Genomic DNA, 23,665 nt, shown 5'->3' with positions numbered 1-23,665 from the left:
ATTGTATTCCTCCTCGCCCATGAACACCCCCATCATTTCTATTTTTCCTCCTCCTCCTCCTCCTATATATGTAAAGAGTTCATTCCTTATCCATCCCACCACCACCAACACCACCACCACCGCCACCACCACCAGCAGGAGTGGAGCATGGGTTCAGGGAAAACCAGGTCCTTCTTTTCATGGCTACTCCTGGCTTCCTTCTCCTTTCTTCTTTACGTTGTCTTCTCTCCTAACCCTTACGAGGTCACCCCGCAAAAAGCTCTCAATCAAAGAGAAGACCCGAAACAAAAGCCTGCTAATTCGCACGACGCTATCAAAGGTATGATCCTGGAAAAAAACAATAAAAAAGAGAAAATTTTTTTTAGACCTCTTATTGATCTTCTCTGATAAGTATCGAAAGTAGGGTATCGTGTTTCATTACATAAAGTTTGACATGCATATTGTCAAAATGTTTTATTTGATTAAAATTTGCATATGTAGCCTTTTAGTCTAGATTGATGATGGCTGGATTTATTGGGCAGGCGAAATGGGTTGTGATTTTTCCAAAGGTAAATGGGTGCGAGATCCTGGAGGACCTGCTTACACTAACACTACGTGCCGGACCCTGCCGGAGTCCAAGAGCTGCGTGCAGTATGGGAAAGACCCGGAATATCTGAATTGGAGGTGGAAGCCCAATGACTGCGAGTTGCCAAGATTTGATGCTAGGATGTTTCTTGACATCGTTAGAGGGAAGAGGATGGCCTTCGCCGGGGACTCGGTCGCCCGGAATCAGTTAGATTCGCTTCTGTGCTTGCTGTCTCAGGTGACGACTGGAGTTCCTCTTCCTATTACTTTTATTTAGGTCTATCATCTTAGATTTTTCTCCAACTTCAGTAGATTTTAATTCTAGAAATTATGAGCATTTGATCTCGATATAAGATGCATAAGATAAATGTAACTATGGCAATTGTTTTGAATGTTCTCTGTTTGCATCCCATGCATAATAATGCCATTTTTGATATGATAAAATTGCTTATGATGACAACCATTGCATATTCCTTGGGAACATTATATACCATAGAGAAAGAATAGCCAAATTAGTTATACTTTATAATTACACTAGGTCACCAGACTATATCAGTGATCGACCCCTTTCATCATAATTTAAGACATATGAAAATGCCTATTAAAAATTTGAAATGTTATGAAGGGTGCAACACTGTGAGTGAATGATCATCGCATACATAACTTTTCCATAACAAAAAGGAAAAAAACATTTGGCTAATTTGTTGGTGTAAATTACCAAAAGCTTGAATTTTGTTTATATGTATTTAAAATATGCCAAGCTAGATATATAGAGTAGATCGTCAATAATTTGGATGGCTCATAAAACATAACTAATTTAGTCGTGCCCTAGGAATATTCAAAACATAGTCTTATAATATTATTATACAATAGCCGCAGCTGTTATATACTAACATTGTTAATTTACACAAAACAGATATTACTTTTTTATATTAATATTAATAAAAAATATTAACATTCTTATTTAGTACAGAATTAGCATTATTTAATTAAAAGGTATTGTAGAAATATATTAAATTAATTAATAATTATAGAAAGTGCCATTAAATGATGCCCTCAAGGTATCTGCTGGTATTAATAACTCAACAACTACTAGGGATACAGGTACTAAATTTATTTAAAAATAATAATTCCAAATCTATCTCTTGCGCCAGATTTTTTTTTTCTTTCATTTTTTTTTTTTTTGTGGGGGGGGGGGAATGCCTGACAGCAATAAAACTCAGACCTTACGGATGACGACTGAAGAGGACTAGATGCATCACATCATTAGATACCCAATAAAATGCGGAGATTATGGAATAATTCGGAGAAGAAACTCTAGGAAGATATCTAAAAATAAAAGAAACTTATTTTGTGGTGGTCCTATTACCAACAGAAATAAACATTCTTAATCACAAGTTTACCAATAATAAAGTTATGCTATTGGTGTTTGGGTTATATCTTTCGCAGAAAAATATGATTGACCTTTTTTTTTTTTTCTCCCTGCAATATGAACCATTGGATTGTATCTGATACAACTCAATCTAATAGCAGCTATTGTGCAATCCAACGGTGCATGCTGCAAAAAAAAGTTAATTCTTTTGAGGGAAAGATACAACCTCAACCATCCATGCTTACTGATCGAAGCTGATGCTTTGTTCTTGGGTCCAGCTGGGAATTTCCAACCGAGTGAGGTCACTAGGCATCAATTTTGGGGCTGTCAAAGTCTATTAGCAGCAGCGTGAAGCATGTGTGCGGCTGTATGGGTGGGCCAAGGTGGAAGCCTGTTGTTGTCGTTGAAATGGGGCCCAGTGAGAGACTGGCTGCCAATCCACAGCCCAGATAGAATGATAGATGCATGGTTGTTGGGAATAGAAAAGTCACTTGGTGGAAAAGTCGACACCTCTTACTTGGACCAGTCCCTCGTATAATGTTGAAAAAAATGGTCGAAACCTTTGGAGGTATCGGCAGTTCATACTTTGAGTTGGGTAGGGCAAGGGGGGATTGATGCGGTGATCACGGGAAAAAGCATGGGGAAATTGAATTGATATATATGCGACTTCTTTTACTACCATGCGATATTTTCTTCTCTCTATTTGTCTTGCACTTCTTTGGAAGAAGATAACTTCCTCGCTTGGTTGTATCTCCTCTGCCTTTGTAGATGACAACCATCACCTTCTTATGATGTTCTTGCACAATCCTTAAAAGCCACCTTGACAAAATTCACATTGTGATGGTGAGCCAAAGATAACGTTCAAAGAAGCCTCTCTCTCTCTCTCTCTGACAAAAAAGAGAAAGTGTTGATCAAAGTTTGTCCCATTCTGGGTGCATTGGTCATGAAGACGTTGATTAGGGACCGCTAACTGAAGAAACCTAACGGAAGTTCCACGTTACTTATGACCGTATCTTTTAAATTATTTTTTGGACTGGCTCGTATCACCATAAGAGTTGCTATTTTAATTGTGGGGTAGTTGGAAAAGGTTCTCAAGTTAGCAAAATTTATTTTCTTTTGATGTTGATGCCTTTCGACAGAGCACTCCACAAGAATCCTATTTTCCTTTTAGTCTTAGCAATTTTTGGATACTTTTTTTTTTTTTTGTTAGAGAAAGGTCTTTGGTTGAACATAGGGGCAGGGGAAAATTGGATCATACAAATAAATCCAGAAAATCTGAAATTGCTCATTGTATTCTTTAATTCAGGATACCAAACTAATCTCCTGCATCAAACTGACAATAGAAATTTAGAAGATACTGCACTTGCATTTTGTCTCTCCTGTCTAGCACCTAGTTTGGAGAATGATTTCATTAGGCCGCATCATGGTAGATTTGCTTCCACAAGTTGTTGCCAATGGTTGGGCTTATGTTGGTTTGTTACCCACCCAACCATCGACAAGAAATTCAGAAAAAAAAAAAAAAAATCCATGTACATGGATATGGTTAGCCTTCTGCCAAAAACCTATTAATGATATGGACCTTACCCAGGTGCTACTTATATGGTAGAAGTATAAGAAAAAGAAAATGCTGCTGCAAGGAGTATAAAAGTCATAAAACTGTAGTTGAACAACAAGAAAATAATAAATCTAGAATAAATCAGTAAGGAACAATTAACACTCAGCTAACATGCATAACCTTCAGATTACAGTACTACTTTGGTTCAAACCTCAAAAACCAACATATCTGAAGTGGCAGATTACTAAATTAAAAAAAAAAAAAAAAAATCAAATTTTAGTTCTTTGTGAAGTTCTTTGTCACGGGCTACTGTGAGTCCTATGTAAGAACAAGCTGATTCTGATCATATTAATGAAACTTTCTCAAAAATCAGACAGACAAAATTGCCTCTTGGTAATCAACTTGGAAATTTATGGTGAATGCCAACCAGAAGTGAACAGTTTTTTTTCCTCAAAATTTTCATTCTAGACCTAACGTAGCTTGATGATCTTGAATTTTTTGAAGTTGATAGTGATCTGCCTGCTACTTGTCTCCACGCTAGGAGCAAATCAATCTATCACTAAATCTACATTATATAAAGTAAACTTAGGCAATCTATCATCATACATTCTCCACCACTATCAACAATCAAGCATTGTCATTGCTCTTCCCGAGCATTCGGTAAGATTTGCACTGTCAGCTTCTTGTCCGGTGCACCATCTAGAAAGCCTCTCTCTCTCTCTCTCTCTGTGTGTGTGTGAAATAATGTTGTCAATACCATTATTTTTTTTGATGGTTGCCTAAATAAATATGAAAGTTTTCATCTTTCTGGAATGTTTAGAATGCTAAGTTATATGATTTGTTAAAAAGACTTCAATGACGAAATAGGAGATGATGAAGCATATGATAAAGGAATTTAACCAGAATCATTCCTCGTTGGAGTCTTCGGCAGTTCCTCCAAATGAATCCTAAGGGACAAAGATCCCAAGAATTAATTTCCTATTCTAGATAATAATCATGTGCTCCCTCTTACTATAAGGTACATCAATCTCTCTTTGGACTCGTTTGGTTCACAGGAAGTGGAGGAGGAAGAGGTAGGTCCTAAATTGCGGAGAGGAGGCCTCTTGTTTGGTTGAAATTTTAAGAGAGAGAATGGAAAAACTTCTTCTCATGGGAGACACTTCCCATATTTCATGGAAAGTGAAAATCCATAGAGAAGATGGGTTTTGAAGCTTCCCATGGGATGAAAATTGATGGTGCTTTTTTTTTTTCAAAAATATGCTTTTAAGATCTATGACTAAGATTTGGCATAATATTAATGGATAGTTAACCTAATATTTATATGAATATAATATAATATAATATTATAATATTTATTCTATTTTAATATTTATACTAATATAATATCTTTATTAATATTAATATATTAATATTTATATTAACATAATATGATTATGTATATAAAGTTTAGGAGCAAAAATATATGTTCTTATATTTATTAAGGGTATAATAGATATGCTACATAATTTTTTCAAATAAACGAGCGCTCAACCAAATATAAGCCACTATACAATAAATCACTTTCTCACGGTCTCACGGTCAACTAAACATGTCAAAATCTTATTTTCAAAAAATAACTTCCTCGAAAGTAACCTTCCAGAAAGTTATTTTCTAAAAAGAAAAGTTACTTCCCAGGAAGTTATTTCCTAGGAAGAAAAATTTTGCTCACGAACCAAAAGAGTCCAAAGTGTATCCTGCAACCTATTCTAGCCATGACATTTGGAAATTGTGGGAAATTAAATAAAGAATGAGAAATATAGTGAAGAAACTGATCAAAAGAATTGCCCAGCAAACTTTCAAAGAATTTTATGCGATGTTTGAGAGTTTCCAGGAGATTATAGGAAAATATAAACATTTAGGATGACCATTACTAAGTCCAATGAAGCTTGAATATTTAGAAACAGTCAAAAAAATATAGGGATTTTCTGCCCAGCTATGCTATTATGTAGTGAACAAGGTAGACAAATAGTTCCTGCAACCAATTATGCTTATGACTTCCATAACTTTATTGAAATCATACCTCTTGTTAAATACAACAATTCACTAATAAAGTAAATCGGGTGCTTCAAGAATCTTGATCCTCATCCTTCTTCCCTTTTTGGGACTCATATTACCTTCCCAGCTAGTAAAATACGCTCAATTTTCTGACAAGTTTAGAAGCTATGTAAATTAAAAGCATAAAACAGCTGAAATTGTGGTCAGTGATGTGATTCTTTCTCTACTCCCCCTTCCGTAGACCAACTAGCATCTGCCTCTTTAACAATTTCGGATCAAGTTTTCTTCGATATTCTACTTAATAAGAAGAATAATGCTTGTAAATCATTTTAACTACATCAAAATTAGATGCAAATGAAAAGTCAGAGTATCATAAGAGTATCATAATATCCTACAGAGGAGCGCTAACATTCCAAGACATTTTTTTTTTGATGATGTGAATTTTGAATCTGATATACAATAAACCAATACCTTCAGGCCAAACAAAAACCAATTATGTGAAATACATTTTGTAAAATCTCTTTCATTCAATTCATTCAATGACCAAGGGTAGCAACAAAATGCAAGTTGAATAGGACCTATAACTGAATTGATCAGCTCAGTTGAAATGCCCTTAGATTCCACTAACAAAGAAACTAGAGCAAATGCAATATAACTAAGGATAATTCTTGAATGAATTTACAGGTGGAGACTCCATTAGATGTGCACAAGGACGCTGAAGACAAATTCCGGACCTGGTACTTCAAATCTTATGACTTCACCATCATGAAGCTGTGGACCAGATTTTTAGTGGAAGAAACAGAAAGACAGATCAATGGATCAGCCTCTGGATTGTTTGACTTGCACTTAGACAGGATCGACACCAAATGGACCGAGAAACTTCCTTTGATCAACTATCTTGTCATATCTGATGGTCATTGGTTCTTCAGGAAAAACTATCTGTACGAGGGAGGCAAGCTCATTGGGTGCATGTTCTGCTCAGAGGCAAATCTTACAGATCTAGGAATCAACTATACTGTACAGAGGGCCTTCAGAACAACACTTGAATATCTAAGTAAATGTGAAAAATGTGAGGGGCTACTTACCTTCTTACGTACTTTTACACCAGCACATTTCGAGAATGGCACTTGGAATGACGGAGGGAATTGCAGAAGGACTAGACCAGTGAATGAAGGGGATGTGAGCTTCAGCGGGACCGATTGGGAACTTAGAAATGTTCAAGTGGAGGAGGTGAAGAAATTGCAAGTGGAAAAGCAAAAAGGAGCAAAACGTTTCATGCTTTTGGATGTCACTGAAGCTATGATGATGCGGCCTGATGCACACCCTGGGACACATTGGAACAATCAATGGATGAGGGGCTACAATGATTGTTTGCATTGGTGCCTTCCAGGGCCAATTGACATGTGGAACGATCTGTTGTTTGCAGTGTTGAAGGAAGAAACACCTTAGTACTCATCAAGTGGCCGAACTTCTACAATGATAATGATAACTCAATTTTTTTTAGTGTCCTGACATTGGCCCAAATTTGAAACTAAATTTAGAGAACCTCATATGTGCCCACCAGACCATCTAGGCTGAAATAGGCTAAAATTTTGCATGACAGGTGCCACAAAGTTAACAAGGAGCAGCAAAGGTATGAAGAGTTCTTTTCCTTCACCAAAAAATGGCAAGATCGAGATATGATTCTCAGAATAATATTACTAGTTTCACATGCATGTCAAAAAAAGAACTAGCCATAAAAGTCATTTAATCAGTATCACTTACAAATAAGAAATTTTGCACAACACATGCTGAAGCGTCCATAATTTAGAGGAAGCTTTTTATCCCATGGGGATAAAAGCTTGCTACTAGTAATATCTTGCTCAGAAAGGTTAAGAATGTAGACCTCCTTTCTTGTCATTAGTTTGAGGTAGAAGGAATTTTGATTAACAGATGTAACAAGTCTGCTTCCATACAAGACACCTACTAAGATGTAGTTTTGTGTTTCCATTGGAAATTTTCGATGCTTCAGCAAATACTACCTGCCAATTATGATTGATTAGTGAGTCAGTGACTTAACAGCAAAATACAGATGGATATCTCAGTTATCAATGTAAAACAGAAACAGAAACCAAAATTAGAATGTTGCCTTAAATTAGTGAATTAGCTCACTAGATAAATAATGCACCTTTTTCATTTGCTTGCTAATTCAGAATTGCAGCTGGAAATAATTGAAAACCAGATTCATATAGCTATAATTAAATAGTAAACTTTATCTCTATATTCAAATCAATCAAAAATGTTAAAAATATATCTAACTGTTAAAAATATATCTCAACTATGTGCTGAGATCTGAGGTTTTTTTAGTCTATAAAAGTCCAGGTATACTGTCTAAATTAGTTTTCCAGAATTCCATTTGCTTATTAACTGGTGTACTTAAAGATTCACAAGCTTAAGGAATATCAGACATTAAATTTTTACTCCCCATACCACATAATTTAGCAAGAGATGTCTTATTGGGATCCATCAAAATATTACGTTCCACACCAATTTTCAGATAGAAATCTCATTCTTTGCGAAGATAGTGTAAATTCTTTAGGTATGTTGGTAACTCCACGCTTTAGGCAGCACCAATTCTTAACACAAATATAGCAAAAATCCTTGGACAAAATGAAGATGGGACTAATACAGGCCATATCAAAGCTCTGGGTATGATCAGTATTCACTTTTTACACATATCGCTTGTCTTCTACCATTCAAAAGATATCGATTTTTAATGAATTTCCAGATGAAGCCTGCTAGGCTTCTTGAACCAATTTAGTTTTTCCAGCATAAAGAAATTTTTTAATGATTTGACTTTTCTTTCCTGACTTTCCAGATTTTTCATTCTTCTTTTTAAACCTTATGGAGGATTTTGTTGGTTCCATCTGAAAGTTTATCCTTCAAAAATAAATTATTAACATATCCAATTCCTATGAAAATCCAATCTTGTTTAAAAGCCTTTCCAGTATATGCAAATGGATATTTCGCTCTTACAATAAGAAAAAAGAAAATTTGTCTACAAGTTCTTCTTAATGTTACTCCAAAGGTACTTGAGATAAACTTGCTAGAAATTCAGTGCCCCCTGCTGAAAATGTTGTGCTTCCAACAACTAACAATTGAAGTGGGACTTGTCTAAGACCTCATCACACCATACTTCCCCTAGTTGAGACTTATATAACTTTACACACTATTGGACAATGTAGATAACTTGTACATTGAGGCACTATTTGGATGACAGAAGCCACTTTCCACAGATAACATCTGACAGGTTGCAGCTTCTGCCCAGAGGTGAGGAAAAGAAGGAGATAAGGGCAACCATTGATTTCCAATTCTAAAAATCACCTTGGAACTGGATATTGTTGTTCCAGAAAATGAGGAAATTTACATGAGCTGGCTTGAATCGCTTGATCCATTTTTTCTTCCTTTCATCCTCTACCTCTGTAAAGGGGAAATACCACCAATCCAGAGTTTTCAGCAGATAGCAATTTCTATCATCCAAACAAGCTCAAAATGCCCAGATGCCTATTATTCAGCATAGCAGTGGCAGTGGTCAAGGCAAAAGGTATCTCTCTGGTGCAAGGGTGCTTTAACAAATTAAAAAGATCAAGCGCACACTTTGACAGCTTAAAAGCCTTAATAACCTCCCTCTCCTTTATAGTTATTTCGCAGCTGTAGAGCAGCAATCAGGCTTTTTAATAATGCATCTAAATTCCTTAATTACATACTCCAATTTAAAGACTTATTTTCTTATAAAAGGCTAATACAAAATATGGATTCTTTCAGCAGTACATAAAGAAAAGAGATGGAATATGGACATGGATGTGGATTGGTTATTAAGTAGAAAGAGGAAAAAATCAAAGAAAACTTGGAGATAAGAAGGTCTCTTTTCTTGCATTGCTTAAAGATGCTCTATTTTCATCTGTTTCCAACATCAATTGCAGTACTGAAGAGGAAAAAATGGAGAGACATGAATATGACATTTAATGTTTTCCTTTACATCAACAGAAAAGGTTTATACGATGTATTTAATCTTTGACTTTAGATCTGAAACACATTTACATCAAAAAACACTGGTTTGAACTTGGTTTCGACTTCGATCAAGCTTTTCAAGTTTCAGTTTTGGCAGATACAGCTATTTCAGCAATTTTACTCAAGAAAATTAGAAAATAGAAGACATAGGAAAAGTAAGAGAAGCCGATCAATGTTCTAAAACACAATTGGCATTTTGTGTTACATTGAAACTTTATTTATACAATTTTAGTGATTCTAAGCTGAAATCAGTAGTCCATATAAGCAAAACTCATTTGACTATACTAACAATAGTTTCTCTCTCCCTCTCTCTCTCTCACGGAACTTCAATTGTTCAAAAAATTTGTTATGTTAAAAAAAAAAATTGAGAAGAAATGACAAACATCTTGAATTTGGGCATATCCTTTTCATATTCCAGAGGTTATGTGAATATTTAATTAGATTTATAGGATATTATACATTTTATATCAAAAATAAGCATGTTATTCTTGTATTCAATGGTGAATTATATCCAATGTTCACATTAGTCTCTGGTGAAGGGGGTCATCCCATAGGCTGCAGCCTGTCCCATGAACTAGTGTAAAAGCCCATTTATGTGTTGGTGGGGGTGGGGGGGGGGGGCGGGGCGGTGGCGGTAGAAACCCAAGCCTGAATTTATAGAATAATAACTATAGATTTTTTTTTTCTTTTTTTAAAAGGGGGGCCTGCCAAAATTGATCAAAATCAAGGTTTTAAGTCCGGGTGGGATAGGAGGCATCCCAGCCATCCTTCCATCTCATCCCGCTTCTATAAGCAAATGGGATTGGGACAAGGTTGGGACTTCGAAACCCATCGATGTGGGGTGGGAGAGAAGAAGAAAGAGGAAAGCAAGAAAGGAAATACAACGAAAGGAAAAAAATGAAAGGAAAAAAGAAGAAGAAAAAGGAAAGAAAGAGAGGGAGGGAGAAGAAAAAGAAAGAAAAGGAAAGGAGGAGGAAAAGAAAGAGAAAGAAGAAGAAAAAGGAAAATAAAAGAAAGAAAGGGGTAAGAAAAAAGAAGAAAAAGGAAAAAAGAAAAATTGAAGGAAAAGAAAGGATGGATGGAAAGAAAGAAGAAAAAGCAAAGCAAGAAGAAGGGGAGAGGCAGAGGATATCTATCAAGACGCTTGATCAGTGTTGGAATGGCGAGGCATCCCGTTTTATGGAGAAACTAAGATACCACCATTTCATGAGATTTAAAACCTGGATCCATTCTAATTGGAACCAGATGACTAAATTTGGCTAAAACTCAATACCAGAGAATTTTTTGGTTTAGACTAAGCTGAAACCAGTCCATTTCAGTCAAAATTTCTAACCTTGGTGCCCAGTGGGAGCTATGGTCATGATACATTCTGAAGGTGATTAAATTATAAGAGTGACACTCTTTCACCATTTCTTCGGTTTCTAAAGTCATCCTTCCAATTTGCAAAATGCACATTCTTAGGTTAATCATGTATCAACCTAGTATGTATTTGTTGTGCTCCTTTTGCAGGCAAGCAGTCATATCTTAGGTGATATCCTGATACAAACAATATATACCACATGATAAAAAAACTCCAGCATCTCAAATGAACTAAAACTCATCAAATCAACGCATGCTTGGCCAGTTACCCTCTTCAAGTCGGTGAGAACCAAAAGCTGACCCACCTATCCTACTCCTACATGAAACATAGGAAACCCAAAAAAAAGAATTAGAATTTATTACAAAGTTATTAACATGAAGACAGAACATGTATGTCATCATTTCCGCAATCTGAATACACTAGTCATTGGTTTATATCACATTTCCTTCTGGAATCCAGAAGGAAACATGAGGACAAGTCATTGATACAGCTAGCAATTCCTCTGCAACTCAGGACATCTCGCATTGCTCAGTTTAGTAACTATACATTCCTTACATCTACTTGTGGGGTAAGCAACAATTCAGCCATTAACCAGTTGATGTAAATAAGAGTCACATGCCATAGCTGATAAAATACATTCCAAAGTTCTGAATGTGCTTCTATGCTTTCATGCAGATTAATCGAAGATCTGCTATGCAGATCTGGAAAAGATAGAGGAAAAAGATGGAAGGTTTCTGCCTAAACCTACTTAGGTACAGCCAACAGCCATTGATTCATGAAGGCAGTCAAAATACAATTCTAGATCTGTTTTGCACTTCTTCAAACTTCTTTTGCGGGGAAATCCCCAAAAAGGTAAAGACCCCTAAGATATGACTTAACTAGGAACAACTAATGCAAATGATAACTTAAGCAATAATGACAAAGATACCCATCATTTACCTTCCAATGATTATAAAATAATCTATACAAAAATTAAAATAAGATGTCAAACTATCCTTTAGAAGAAAAGATAATCATTATAGCCTCCTAGAATAATGACCATTAAATTGAATACAAGGAAAGTCAAAGATTATCATAGATCAATATTAAACTTGATTCAACATAGAGTTCCCCATTTCAACCACTCAATCAGACTTGTCTTTTGCGTAAACTTCCTCAGCTTTGCATTTAAATCATCGAGATCAGATAGCCCTTCCAATGAATTTTATCTTCTTTCCAAGACTGCCTTACCAACTTTGGATTTAAGCACTCCCTTTTATAAGGCCAACATACTTCTTGCAAAGCTGTTACTAGAAGACCTAAGCACACATAACTGACATTCTTTGAGAGTTGAGAAATTAGTCCATGCTTTTGTGCACTCGCCAAGGTAACGAGATGAAGAATGTCATCTTTCCAATTCTTCAACTGTTTAAAGATGAATTTGTTTGCTGCAAGAGATTGCTGCTCTAATACAAAACTGACATTTGACATGATGCAACTTGCCTGTTCTTACTAAGTTATTTTAAAGTGGAGGATTTTAAAATTTCCACAATGACAAAGGATTTAATGCAAATAACTAGAGTGGAAAATGTGGACTCTCACCATCTTCTGAACTTACTGGACAGAAGTCACAGAACTAATTGTGCAACAGCTTCTCGCTCCAAGAAACTCATACAACTAAGAGTCACACAGCATACACTCTGCTAATCATGATAGCCATTCAAATACAACCTGACTGATATGCCTTCAGGTATCTCAAACAGTTTAGATCATATGAAAGCCAAAAACCTACCTATAATAAGTGAATTAACCAAGGGATAACTAAGAAAACCATAACCTATGCAAAAATGTCACATAAACAAGTTTCTTTGACCTTGACATCTGCCTAGAAATCATCAAAACACAAACATGAAAGCGAGAGAGTCTATGACATAGGAATTTATACCGCACAGTTTTCTGCTGTTCTGGTCTTATATCTCCCTGCATAAATAGCTGACAACAGCATGTCAGCATCTATATGCTTTTCGTTTATATCTGGTACCTAAGCATAAGCATTGATACCTCTTTCTTGTCCAAGTCTTCTCTTCTTGTTTTGACTTCTCTCCTTTGCTGAGACTTCTACTTTGCATATCATTGACCTCTGCAACTCATCAAGAAGCATAGCCTTTCAGAAAACATGTGTTTTATGCTCATTCAGATTGGCATACACCATCACAAACCTTTTCAACTTTGTCTTGTTGGACTGTAGTTTTTGTTTAAGCTTAGGAGCTTTAATCTAGACTACAGACTTTGCTGCCTGTTGATGATTCTAAGGGCCCTGCAAATTTCCTATCTAAGAAAATTAGTTTGTCAAAAATTCTGAGGAAGGTTTTAATTCAGTGCCTATTAAGACTGTCTAACAAAGCAATTTCTTGCTCTAAGCTCATCAAGAAATAATATGTTTCATACTTAAAGTCTTTAATGTGATAATAATGGATGACATTTAACATATTCTTCTTGCCATCATTCAATAAACGCTTGATAGCCAAATCAAGCGACAAAACATACAAGAGATGGAAAAGTGCATGAAGCGCCTTTACAAGTATCATCTCTGAAATCATTTCCTTTGAAATTCAGGTTATAGCCAACGCACCTACACGGAATTTCTGCTGCCAGAAAATTCAAATGTGAGACTGATCATGGCAGCATTTTTGTATCCTGAACATCCTTGCCTCCTTCCTTTTTTGGATGGGCAAGAAAAGCTCCCATTTTGCAACATTCTCATCAACCTTGTTTGAGTCCCTTTTACAAGAAATTCTTAGATTATGTACACTCCCCAGACTAGTTTAAAACCTACAGAACAGAACACCTGATAGACATTGCATCATTCGATAACTGAAATTCTCTTTTAGGAGATTAACTCTCAACTTCCCACCATTCAAATCGCTAATAATTAGGTACTCTTTCAATCATTCTAAAAAATTGATGTCCGTATAATTTATTGCTAGATAACCAACTTGCAGTAAAGAAGATTCTAGCCAATTTATTTTATCCAAGGGCATTAACATGAAACACCTTAATTTGCTCTCACATTCTCTTTACTCTGGTATAATGTTGAAACCACTAAGAACATCAAACAGCAGCAGTACAAGGTGTCACTGCAGCAGTCTAATGCAAACAACCAAATAACTAGAACAGATCAACTGTTGGAGAAACAGCCCGGCATTAAAAGGTTCACTAGCAGTATTGAAGAGGCCAAACACCCTCCCCTCACTTTTCCCTAAACTTACGAATATCAAAACATGCTAAACATAGCCTGACAACAGTTAATTCCTGGACTTTATTCAATGTACCTGTAACTCTAATCTTTTTCCACAACAAATTTGTCTTTGAGGATATTGTTATCACACAATCCTATCCCATAGCATCTAAGCAGTTCAAGACTAAAAGGAGGGGCATTGGTATCATCTTTGCTGCATAACAAACCTTGGTTCAACACCTGTGATGTTTTTAATCTTTTATCTCAACTAAGGACCTTGGCTGTGGTGACCTCTATTTACACACATTCATTTTATCCACTGACTGATTTCCAAAACCCGACCTAGCTAAGCTCTCATTAACATCTATAGAGATCAGAGTGTGACATGGGATCTCCCAACTTCAGGAGTGCAAAGAGTCTTGTTACTTACAATGAATGACAATTATTAAACTAGAATTTGACACTTTCAGTGCAAACATATGCAATTCATCAATAGGCCAGCAAATTATAAAGAATGATAACTAAATAAGAATACTTCCAAGCCATCAACTACTTATGCATAACGTACAGTCTTATTGCTTTAAAAGATTTGACGTGAAGAATCAACACATGGAAGTAGCAAATGATAGAGGACCAGAAAAAGTACTTTCATAGGCATTTAAAAGAAAGGTGTATGCATATGGTATACAGAATAACAAGGACATGTTTGTTGAGCTAGTGGCAGATGCTACAAGTACTTGTGCCAACATAAAGTGCACTTTTAGTCACATGGGCATATGCGAATGGTTAGCACAAGCCTAGAACTTTTAATATAGATTATATATGAATTTTAGTTCATTCGAAAAGATGCATCATGAATTATTGGCAATTTAGAAGACATGGATAAGCTTAAGTGCTAAACTCAAATGATGGGGAAAATACCATACCATAAACTTGGATTTAAAAATGGAGATATGCTTTAGGGGTATACCTAAGAAAAAATCTAATCGAGTTGCAAACCCATAGTGGAGTCTCTGGCATCAGGGAACAAACAAAATAAAGATGAGAATGGTTAAGATGGGAAGAATGATAAAACCGGAATCCTGCAATATTTGTAAATAATGAAGAGAAATACTTACAGAACTGATTATAATGATATGGTCTTCAAAATAAAAATCAAAAGCCTTGGAAAACTAAGCTACTCAACCTAGTTTTGAATGGGGAGGAAAACATAAATTAATATAGACGATTTCAGTAGCACTGAGGTTTTCTTTTTAAAGAATGACTAGGAAAGACAAAAATTTGTAAAGCTGGACCAAATTGTTTTAACAAGGTTTATGGTTAAGGTTCTGGCCGTACACATTGTCTCTATCCTGGCTTATGATATGAGGATCCTAAATAGCCATCTGATATCTTATTAACATGAAGAATCACTTATAATGTCAGTGCCAATGGAAAGTTGATAAAGAATAAAAAATGCAAAGGTATGATTTTCAACAAGGTTACACCAAGACATTAAAGAATAGCAAGCCGGTAGCAGTCCTATCTTAACAAATTAGGACTTTGATTTTTACTAGAAAAAGCCATCGATATTGAGAAAAACACCATGTCCTTGATGTTTATCAGCCCCCATGATCATCGGAAACATCCCAACCAAAGATTTTCCATAGCCATTCAGTCAATGAACCGGTCATATGAAAAGGCGATGAATTCAAAACCATCCAAGCATTCGAAGGAAAGGTGCGTTGAGCAATTATCATCAAGATGAGATTTTGACCCTACAAATACTAGTGCAATAAGAAGAAAATCCAATAAACTTCAGGCAGTCTTGCGTCAAAACCATTCAACTTTGTACAACAACATAAAGATGAGATTTTGACACCACAATACAATCAAACAATCCACATGGAACAAAATTTCCAAGACAATCTAAATCTGATGGTCTACCTAGGCATCGAGGGCGCTTCCGAGAGGAAAGGAGAAGATCTCCCGGACGGGCGAGAATTCCACGACGCCAATATCCATGGCGTAGCCAGAAACGGGGAGCTTGAGGTCGCGGAGGATGCAGAAGGCCTCAGCCATCCGGCTCCTGGGGACGTCCTGGGCCACGGAGCAGTGGGGGACCCAGGCATCGGGCCGGAACTCCTCAGGCAACTCCACCCCTTCCTTCTTGAGGGCGTCGCAAAGCTGGGAGTGGACGTGGAGGAGGGCAGATGACGGGGTGGGAGCGAGGAAGAGGACTCCGCCGCCGCCGCCGCCGCCGCCTGCGGCTATATTGGAGGAGGAAGAGGAAGGAAAGGCACCAACGGAGGAGAGGGAGAGGGGGAGGGGGTCGAGGCGGGAGGCGAGGGAGCGGAGGGCGGAATGGAGCTTGAGGGGGTCGAGGGAGGGGGAGGAGAGGAGAGTGAGGTGGGGCCGGGCGGCCATCTCGATAAGCTGGGTGCTGATCTGCCGCCGGGCCAGCACGTTCCATGCCTTCAGCACCTGGTTCTCCAGCGCCGGATCAAAGTATAGCTCCACCGCGTACCCCAGCTGCGCCACCGTCGCTGGCGGCGTTGCACCCTGCGACATCCCTCCTCCGCCTACTCACCAGGGGCGTTGCACCTTTTCTACCTCAATAAAGGAAGTATCTTGGGCTTATAACAGACTCGGAGAAAGAGAGAGAGAGAGAGAGAGAGCAACAGATGGAGATCACAGAGTAGAGAAGGGAAAGCAGGAGTCAAGAGAGGAGATGCGGAGGTAGGAGATCAGATGGGGTCGGGGGGGGTATGGCACCACTGGGACATCGCGGCCGGATTCCCGTTGGGTTGGGCGGAAGGGTTGCAGAACTGGCGTTGCGGATAAAAAGAGCCGTTTGACCTCTGATCTGTTGCGGACTTCAGGTGCGACCTATTGTTGAGTCGGATCTTGACCTAGATTTTGTCGTAGCCCGATAAGATTTTTGCCGGTAGTCCAGCAGGCTGTAGGCCGTAGGCGGAATTGGATGAGGATTTAGATCAGGGCGTGCTTGGTATTGCCCAAAAAATATATTTTCTATAATTTGTAAAATAAAAATTAGTTTTAATCAGGTGAGAATTTAGACTTACAATTTCGTGATAGAATATATAATTTGTAAAATAAAAATTAGTTTTAATCAGGTGAAAATTTAGACTTACAATTTCGTGATAGGCTTGGTTAGCCCGTGGACCTGGGTTTAGGTCCAGGTGGAGGCGGTTGCAGGGATGGGATAAGAGGTGGGCCTGCAACGGCTCTCCCGTTTCTTTACCAAAAGAAAAGAGGAAAGAGACATAAGATGGTTGAAATTGGTGGGTTTGCCTTCGATGCAATACGCGAACTTAAAGCTGCTTGAGGACCTTGGGGGTTAGTCCCATCCCTTTTCTCAAAGAAAAGGCATGAATGCATTTCAAGGTTGAGTTATAATCTTTAACACATATCTAACTTGACCATAGGCCTCGACCTAACATGGATCCCAGTTGGATCTGAATGTTTTGAACGAGACTAGATTCGTGCTGACCTGATTCAATCATGGATGTTGAGTTCTTTAAGGGCTTAATTAGATATTTCTATGGAAGTGGGCTCAAAGTCTTATAAACATTGGCCCAATTGGCCCATCCATCTTGCACTTTATAAGAACCTACTCAAAGCTAGTCCAAATCCTAGCTTTTGAGCTACAGGCAAAAAAAATTTCCCATAGAATTTGGGCTGGATAATATTTGGTTGATATAAGGTTATGCTTAAATAAACTATCTATTTCATAAATCCTATAAAATTTTTAATCTAATCATGTAGGAATACTCAAACAAAGTCTAAAAGTGAGAGCAATGAGAGATGTCAGTATGAATTACCGCGGATGCATGTAGCTTGGTGGTACACCCTCCCACATCTTCGGCAAGAGGTTAAGGGTTCAATTTTGAGGGTTTCTATCTCTCAATATTTTCACCCCCAATAAAAAGTCTTAATATTGCAAGTATTTAAAGGAGAGAGGAGGCTAGAGCTGCCGAGGAGAGCCACTAACGAGCACCTAATGTTTAGCTTGTTAAGAGCTTGCACAATAATAAATCATTTGAGTTTGAGATTTACCTTCAATTTTAGCTTCATTAAGCAAAAAATATAAACAAACAAATTATATATTATATTATATTATATTATTTATCATAACATACTGTTTTAGTTATAATTTATCATAATCATCAACTTTTGCCCTTGTTTAAATGCTTAAAGCAATTATTTGTCCATAAATTTAGAAGTAATGTTTCCAAAAGTAGGCTATCATTATACATTGGATTGTAACAGCCAGTAGAAGTTATGGTGCCCCATGACTTGAGTTATTTTACATCCACTTTGAAATATCTTCTAGTTAAGAGGAGTGGTCTGCCTCCGATATACAATTGTTTGGTCATGCTATCATTCATCGATTGGTTCACCGGTCCCTCTTCGGTTGTGGATCCTTGTGATCCCTCCTACTAAGTTGTAAGCTGGCTGCACGAAATCATGGTTCAGCTTGATCGATCATCCTACATAGCTGAATTCAGATCTAGGAAATATCCATAATACCATTGATCGATTGCATTGGCTCTAAATCTGCAAGACTGTTCTAATTTTTTTTTTATCAGGTCTGCGTTGGGTCTGACCGAAATACTTGCATTGCAATCATCCTTAGGTCACGACTGAAGAACCTTCCACCAATGTTAATTAGAACCCAGTCGCCCAGCCACTGAAATAATTAATGCAGGGAGGGCAGGCTCCCACTGCCAGTTCTGTTGCTGGTTTTCCTATCGTCACCCGATGCTTCAAGTCGACCAAGATTCTCTATCAGTTAAGTGAATACCTTGAGATAAAGGTAGAGAAGAGATTAAATATCTAGCTGTTCCAACATCTGACCTTACTCATGAAGTCCTAATTACCTACGACAGGTTGATGCATCAAAATGGACCATCTTTTTTTTTTGCAGCATATTATAAAGAGCATGAAACAACCTATAGGAACATCGCAAACAACCATCAGCATATATATTTGATGGCTTACTCCATTCATCAAGAGAACTTGTCGCACATTAATATCAGATACGGGTATACATGAACATCCTCATCGAAAAATAGAAACTTTAGCATACAAAGTTATCCGCCGGTCGTGGCAGGCACCACATGTAGGTAATCAGATGGGACAATGTTTGCAATCCGAGGCATCAGACTGCTTCTCATCCGTGTTCAGCGGCAATTCTTTGGACATCAAGTACCTGCGCGGTTTACAGCGCAGCCAAACCAAGATGCTGTCTGTCTTGACAACCTTATAGCCAGTTTTCTCGTACAATCTGAGTGGACCTGTATCAGTCACTCTGCAATGAAGGTATACTTTTCTTTCAGCCTTCATCTGAATTATCAGTTCTTCACATGCCTTTATAAGTTGCGAACCAATCCCTTTTCTAACATAGAAAATAAGGACAAATCATATACTGCAGAATCTCTCAACAGAAATCATGTATGAATGCATGCAGCATAGTAGCCTCTTGATTACTTAAAATTTGAGAATTTAGAAGTAAAAACACTCGAGTTATACATTGTTGTGGCCCAATATAAGCAGGGAGACAGAAGGCATCACCAGGAGCAGTAAACGCATCCTAAAGAAACAGTTCATGGCCCACACACCCACACCCCACCACCCCCACCCGCCCAACCACCATCCAGTTGATGGAGAAACAAGTATCATCAATTCATATAGAAATTATGATAATGGTCTGAAAGCAAGTTTACAAAGTTACATCAACAAACAATAAAATAGTGCAAGCAAAAAGGATTTTAAAGGATAAAGATAACCTTGTGGGTTACTAGTATTAGGCTTCAGAAAATGTTAGAGCAATTAGCACTTTGTGCCCAACATATCGTGAACAAGTCTTCAAATATTCTCACAAATATTTATCGTTTCATCATAAGCAAGAGAAATAACGGTGGTAAATATAAGTTATAAGCCCCTTATGTAGCCAATTCCTGTTTTCCAATGTGCGCTTTCAAGACAAAAAATGAAACAATTAAAGTTGAAAACTGTTAGGATTTGACGCCTCGAGATTCAGCCCACATTGAGCTCACAGCGAGGTTCGCGGCGAAAAACGGAGTCCAACGAGACCAAGATCACCTGAATCGGAGCTCGGATGGAGGAGATACGAGCTTTTGAAGTCGGCACGAGAATCGAGGCGACGGAGGACCGCCGGCGACCGGCGGCTGCGCGCGGGACGCGCATCCCAGGCCCGCGTGGGACGCGGGACCCAGGCCCGCGCGGGACGCGCGACCCAGGCCTGCTGGCCCCTTGCTCCGGTCCACCGTGGACCGGGTGGTCCACGGCGCGGTCTGTGGACCGCGTGGGCGTTTCCCACGCATTTCTCGTGGTCCACGGCACTATTCCGTGGACCGGAGCGCGATCCAACGGCCCAAAGGGCTCCTGGTCTTGATCCGACGGTCAGGGGGTTTCTTGGCTTTGTTTAGGACTCCTAAACCCTCTCTAATCAAGGTTTAAAGTCTCGTTTAAGCCTTTAAAAGGGCTGTGCGTGAAACAGAGAAGGGGGCTCGGGTTTTCTCGCCGCCGTACGAACCAGAGGAGAGAGAGAGGCTAGGGCGCTGAGAGAGAAGGAGCAGGAGGCTCCTGGACAGCGGTCGCCAGGCTCTTCAGGGGTTCAGGGGGGTCTCCAAGAGAGAGAGAGCTTTTGTGAGGAGAACTTCAGATGAGAGAGAATTGGGTGTACAAGGGTTGAGGGTGAGGTCTCCTCTTGTAAAATTTCTTTTTCATAGTGAAGTTTGCATGCCCCGTGGAGGCGAGCCCTTTTATGGCTGATCCACGTATTTTGATTGTTTTTCCTTTTGTTTTGTTTCTTCTTTCTTCCTGCTGCATCGTGTGGTACTGAAAGGATCTTGGAAGGTGGTGTCCTGGCCAGTCATCCACCCAACAAAAACGTTTATAGCAGCTATGGCACTTCCTTAATAACAATCGGGCCTTGACGATCACTTTGAATAAATCTAAAGATGTGGACAGTCCAGTTCCTTTCACTACCTACAATCTGTTTCTTTTTCCCCTTTCTATGATATGGTAGAGACTTGCAATAAAATGAAACTCTGAAATTCATACTGTTATATGGTTGGATCTGTACCAAAACAAAGCTCATTCTCCTCTCCTTTATCCGGTTCTCCGTTGTTCTTCTAGTGTCATCTTGTTATGCTCCAGGTTTTCCTTGTTCTAATTTGAATATAAAATTGGTGTATCCAATTAAGGATTTAATAAAAACAATTTCTGTCTATACTAACATAGATGCCAGTGATGAATCAGTTTTATATTCAAATCCTCGTAGCCCATAATCAGTTCGAACAAACTTAAGTGTATTAAATATGGCCTGTAACAATTCACGGGACTTCACCCAAAAAGATTAATCTGAAGATATTTTTTAAGTTTATTGATCTTATATAAATATCAAATATCTATTTAATATATAGTCGATATGGAACTAAATATATCCTATAAAAATTTTCACATGCTTCTTCCATTTAAAGCTTGGTGTTCTCATCAGATTAAAGATCCAAATTCATTCAAATTCAACCACAAATACCATAAATTCAATTGCAAATATCATGATCAACTCCTAACCAGTTCAAATTAGTTCATGTTATAGTATCCACTTATTCGTATAGATCTCAGTTTGAATTTATTTTAATATTATTTGTAATAACTTAGGTTCTTATCAGAAAAGATTAATCTAAAAATATCACTTGCATTATTTAACCTATTCAAGATATAAGTGGTACATAGCTGATATAGGACTAAATGCACCTGCACGAGTTCTCGCATGGCCATTGCCACTGTTATACAGCGCGGCAGTGGCAGGTTTCCAGAAAGAGCAATTCCCATTCTCTACGTAACCCACGATGAAGGGGAATAGAAGCCAAATCCGATTACGTGAGCTGGTAGCTTGCAGGCCAAAGATTCCAAAACCAATGTCGGTGAAACTCGATCGACATAGAGAAAATAAGCAATCCATCGGTGTGTAGATGCATAACCGATCCGCAAGAATGGCAAGAAACGAGCGACAGCAATTAATTCTAACAGAAAGAGAGAGGCTAGTAGGAAGCAAATTAACTGCCAAATAAATAGACGCATACCTCCGAAGCGTCTTCTTCACAGCGACGTTGCCAATGTATGGATATTCCTTAGGGGGGCGAGGCGTGCCGGGAGAAGGATGCGCCCCGATGGCGTCAAAAGAGATATCGGCAGTGCAAGCCAACTCCGCCTCTTCCCCATCCCTGTCCTTGTAATAGAACCCGACGAGCAACGCCACATGCGGAACCAGAACCCGCCGCTCGGCCATATCTTGCTTCAACACAAAGGCGGCGACGGGCATGGTGCCGTCCGACAGGTGCATGGCCCTGCTATATGGCTCGGCAAGGAGGAGGGCGGCGGCCTCCAGCTCCTTGTCGTCTTTCACATGGTGGATCTCCAGCCATCCCTGGGCGATCTGGCGGGTGTAGCGGAACGTTTCGAGGATTTGGCGGCGGGACTCGAGGGTACCACGTTCGACGGAGGGTCTCTGCGGGGGAGAAGGCGCACGGATGGCGCAGGTTGGATGGGTACAAGTTGGTGGTGGGGGAGGGAAGCAGCGGATCATGTGCTTTAGGTAGGGCGGGAGGGATCCCTGGAGGGAGAGGGAGGTGGAGGGAGACGCCATTGAGTCGATCGAGTTGGTCTGGGAATTGGGGGGAGGGTACGTGGGGGATGTAAGTAGTGCATTTTTTGAAAGTGGCCTGGGTGCTGCTGAGAAGAAGAGAATTTGGTTCTCTGGGCACTTGGGCTTTCGGCTGGTGATCACCTTTTGGGTAAAAAGATTACATCGTGTGACCGTTATTCTTTGCCTCCTGCTTGCATTGAAGAAAAGGATTTTGGGGATGGGGAGGGAGGGCGGTTGTGTCGCAGAGAGGAAAGATGCTCGAGCTTGCTCTTGATTCATTTCACATGTTTTTTCACTAAAGCTCGATAATTAATTTAGATAATGTGATCCATCTCGACTTTTGATTGACAATTTCCATTAATTCCTGCATGCAAATCTTTCATGCTCATATGCACATGTATACGTGCGCATGATGTATGTAACATTCTTTTTATATTAACTATTAATACGATATCTATTAGTTATTTTATTTGTTGTTCATCTATTTACCAATATTATATTTATTTTCGGGTGGCTTGACTCACTGTTTTGCGCAAAAACAAAAAAACTTTTTGCATTTATCCGATTTTAGTTAGGACCTTGCTATTGTTGACGACCAAACATGACTTATCAAAGCCAAATAGCCAATGTAGTCCATTAATTACAGAGAATTGCAGGGTGGGTTTTTCTGAAATTGATCATGAGCCCATCATGGTATTTATAATAAAACTCTTTCCTTCCAACTTCCAAATTGACAAATTACAGCTCATGATCAAAAAGATCCAGTAGAGGTCCTATTGATCCATTGAGGCCAATCTTTTAGTTCTTTAGCGATGGGCAAGGGTTTGATTTCA

At 38.6% G+C, this 23,665-nt stretch overlaps 3 protein-coding genes across 4 annotated transcripts; 1 reads left to right on the top strand and 2 right to left on the bottom strand.

Moving 5' to 3' along the window:
• On the top strand, window positions 1-7,037 carry LOC105050308 (xyloglucan O-acetyltransferase 3). Its single transcript, XM_010930271.4, has 3 exons — window positions 1-319; window positions 522-802; window positions 6,210-7,037. The coding sequence occupies exons 1-3, from the start codon at window positions 148-150 to the stop codon at window positions 6,972-6,974; spliced, it is 1,218 nt and encodes a 405-aa protein (XP_010928573.2). The 5' UTR covers window positions 1-147; the 3' UTR covers window positions 6,975-7,037.
• A 199-nt stretch (window positions 7,038-7,236) lies between these two features.
• Window positions 7,237-16,983, bottom strand: LOC105050309 (uncharacterized). Of its 2 annotated transcripts, XM_010930273.3 has the most exons (3): window positions 16,079-16,983; window positions 15,123-15,165; window positions 7,237-7,546 (listed from the first exon to the last, which is right to left on the bottom strand). In XM_010930273.3, exon 1 carries the CDS (start codon window positions 16,700-16,702, stop codon window positions 16,079-16,081), a length of 624 nt encoding a protein of 207 aa, XP_010928575.1. In that variant the 5' UTR covers window positions 16,703-16,983; the 3' UTR covers window positions 7,237-7,546; window positions 15,123-15,165. The 2 variants fall into 2 exon arrangements, with proteins under 2 accessions (XP_010928575.1, XP_010928574.1); XM_010930272.3 differs by lacking the exon at window positions 15,123-15,165 and having other exon boundaries at window positions 16,079-16,980.
• A 2,178-nt stretch (window positions 16,984-19,161) lies between these two features.
• Window positions 19,162-22,930, bottom strand: LOC105050575 (GCN5-related N-acetyltransferase 5, chloroplastic-like). The gene is made up of 2 exons (XM_010930661.4): window positions 22,270-22,930; window positions 19,162-19,553 (listed from the first exon to the last, which is right to left on the bottom strand). Exons 1-2 carry the CDS (start codon window positions 22,830-22,832, stop codon window positions 19,286-19,288), a joined length of 831 nt encoding a protein of 276 aa, XP_010928963.1. The 5' UTR covers window positions 22,833-22,930; the 3' UTR covers window positions 19,162-19,285.
• Between the last annotated feature and the right edge of the window lie 735 nt (window positions 22,931-23,665).

This window comes from Elaeis guineensis, chromosome 8, assembly GCF_000442705.2.
Source record: "Elaeis guineensis isolate ETL-2024a chromosome 8, EG11, whole genome shotgun sequence".
Lineage (NCBI taxonomy): Eukaryota > Viridiplantae > Streptophyta > Magnoliopsida > Arecales > Arecaceae > Elaeis > Elaeis guineensis.
This window is presented reverse-complemented; position numbering and strand designations above follow the sequence as displayed.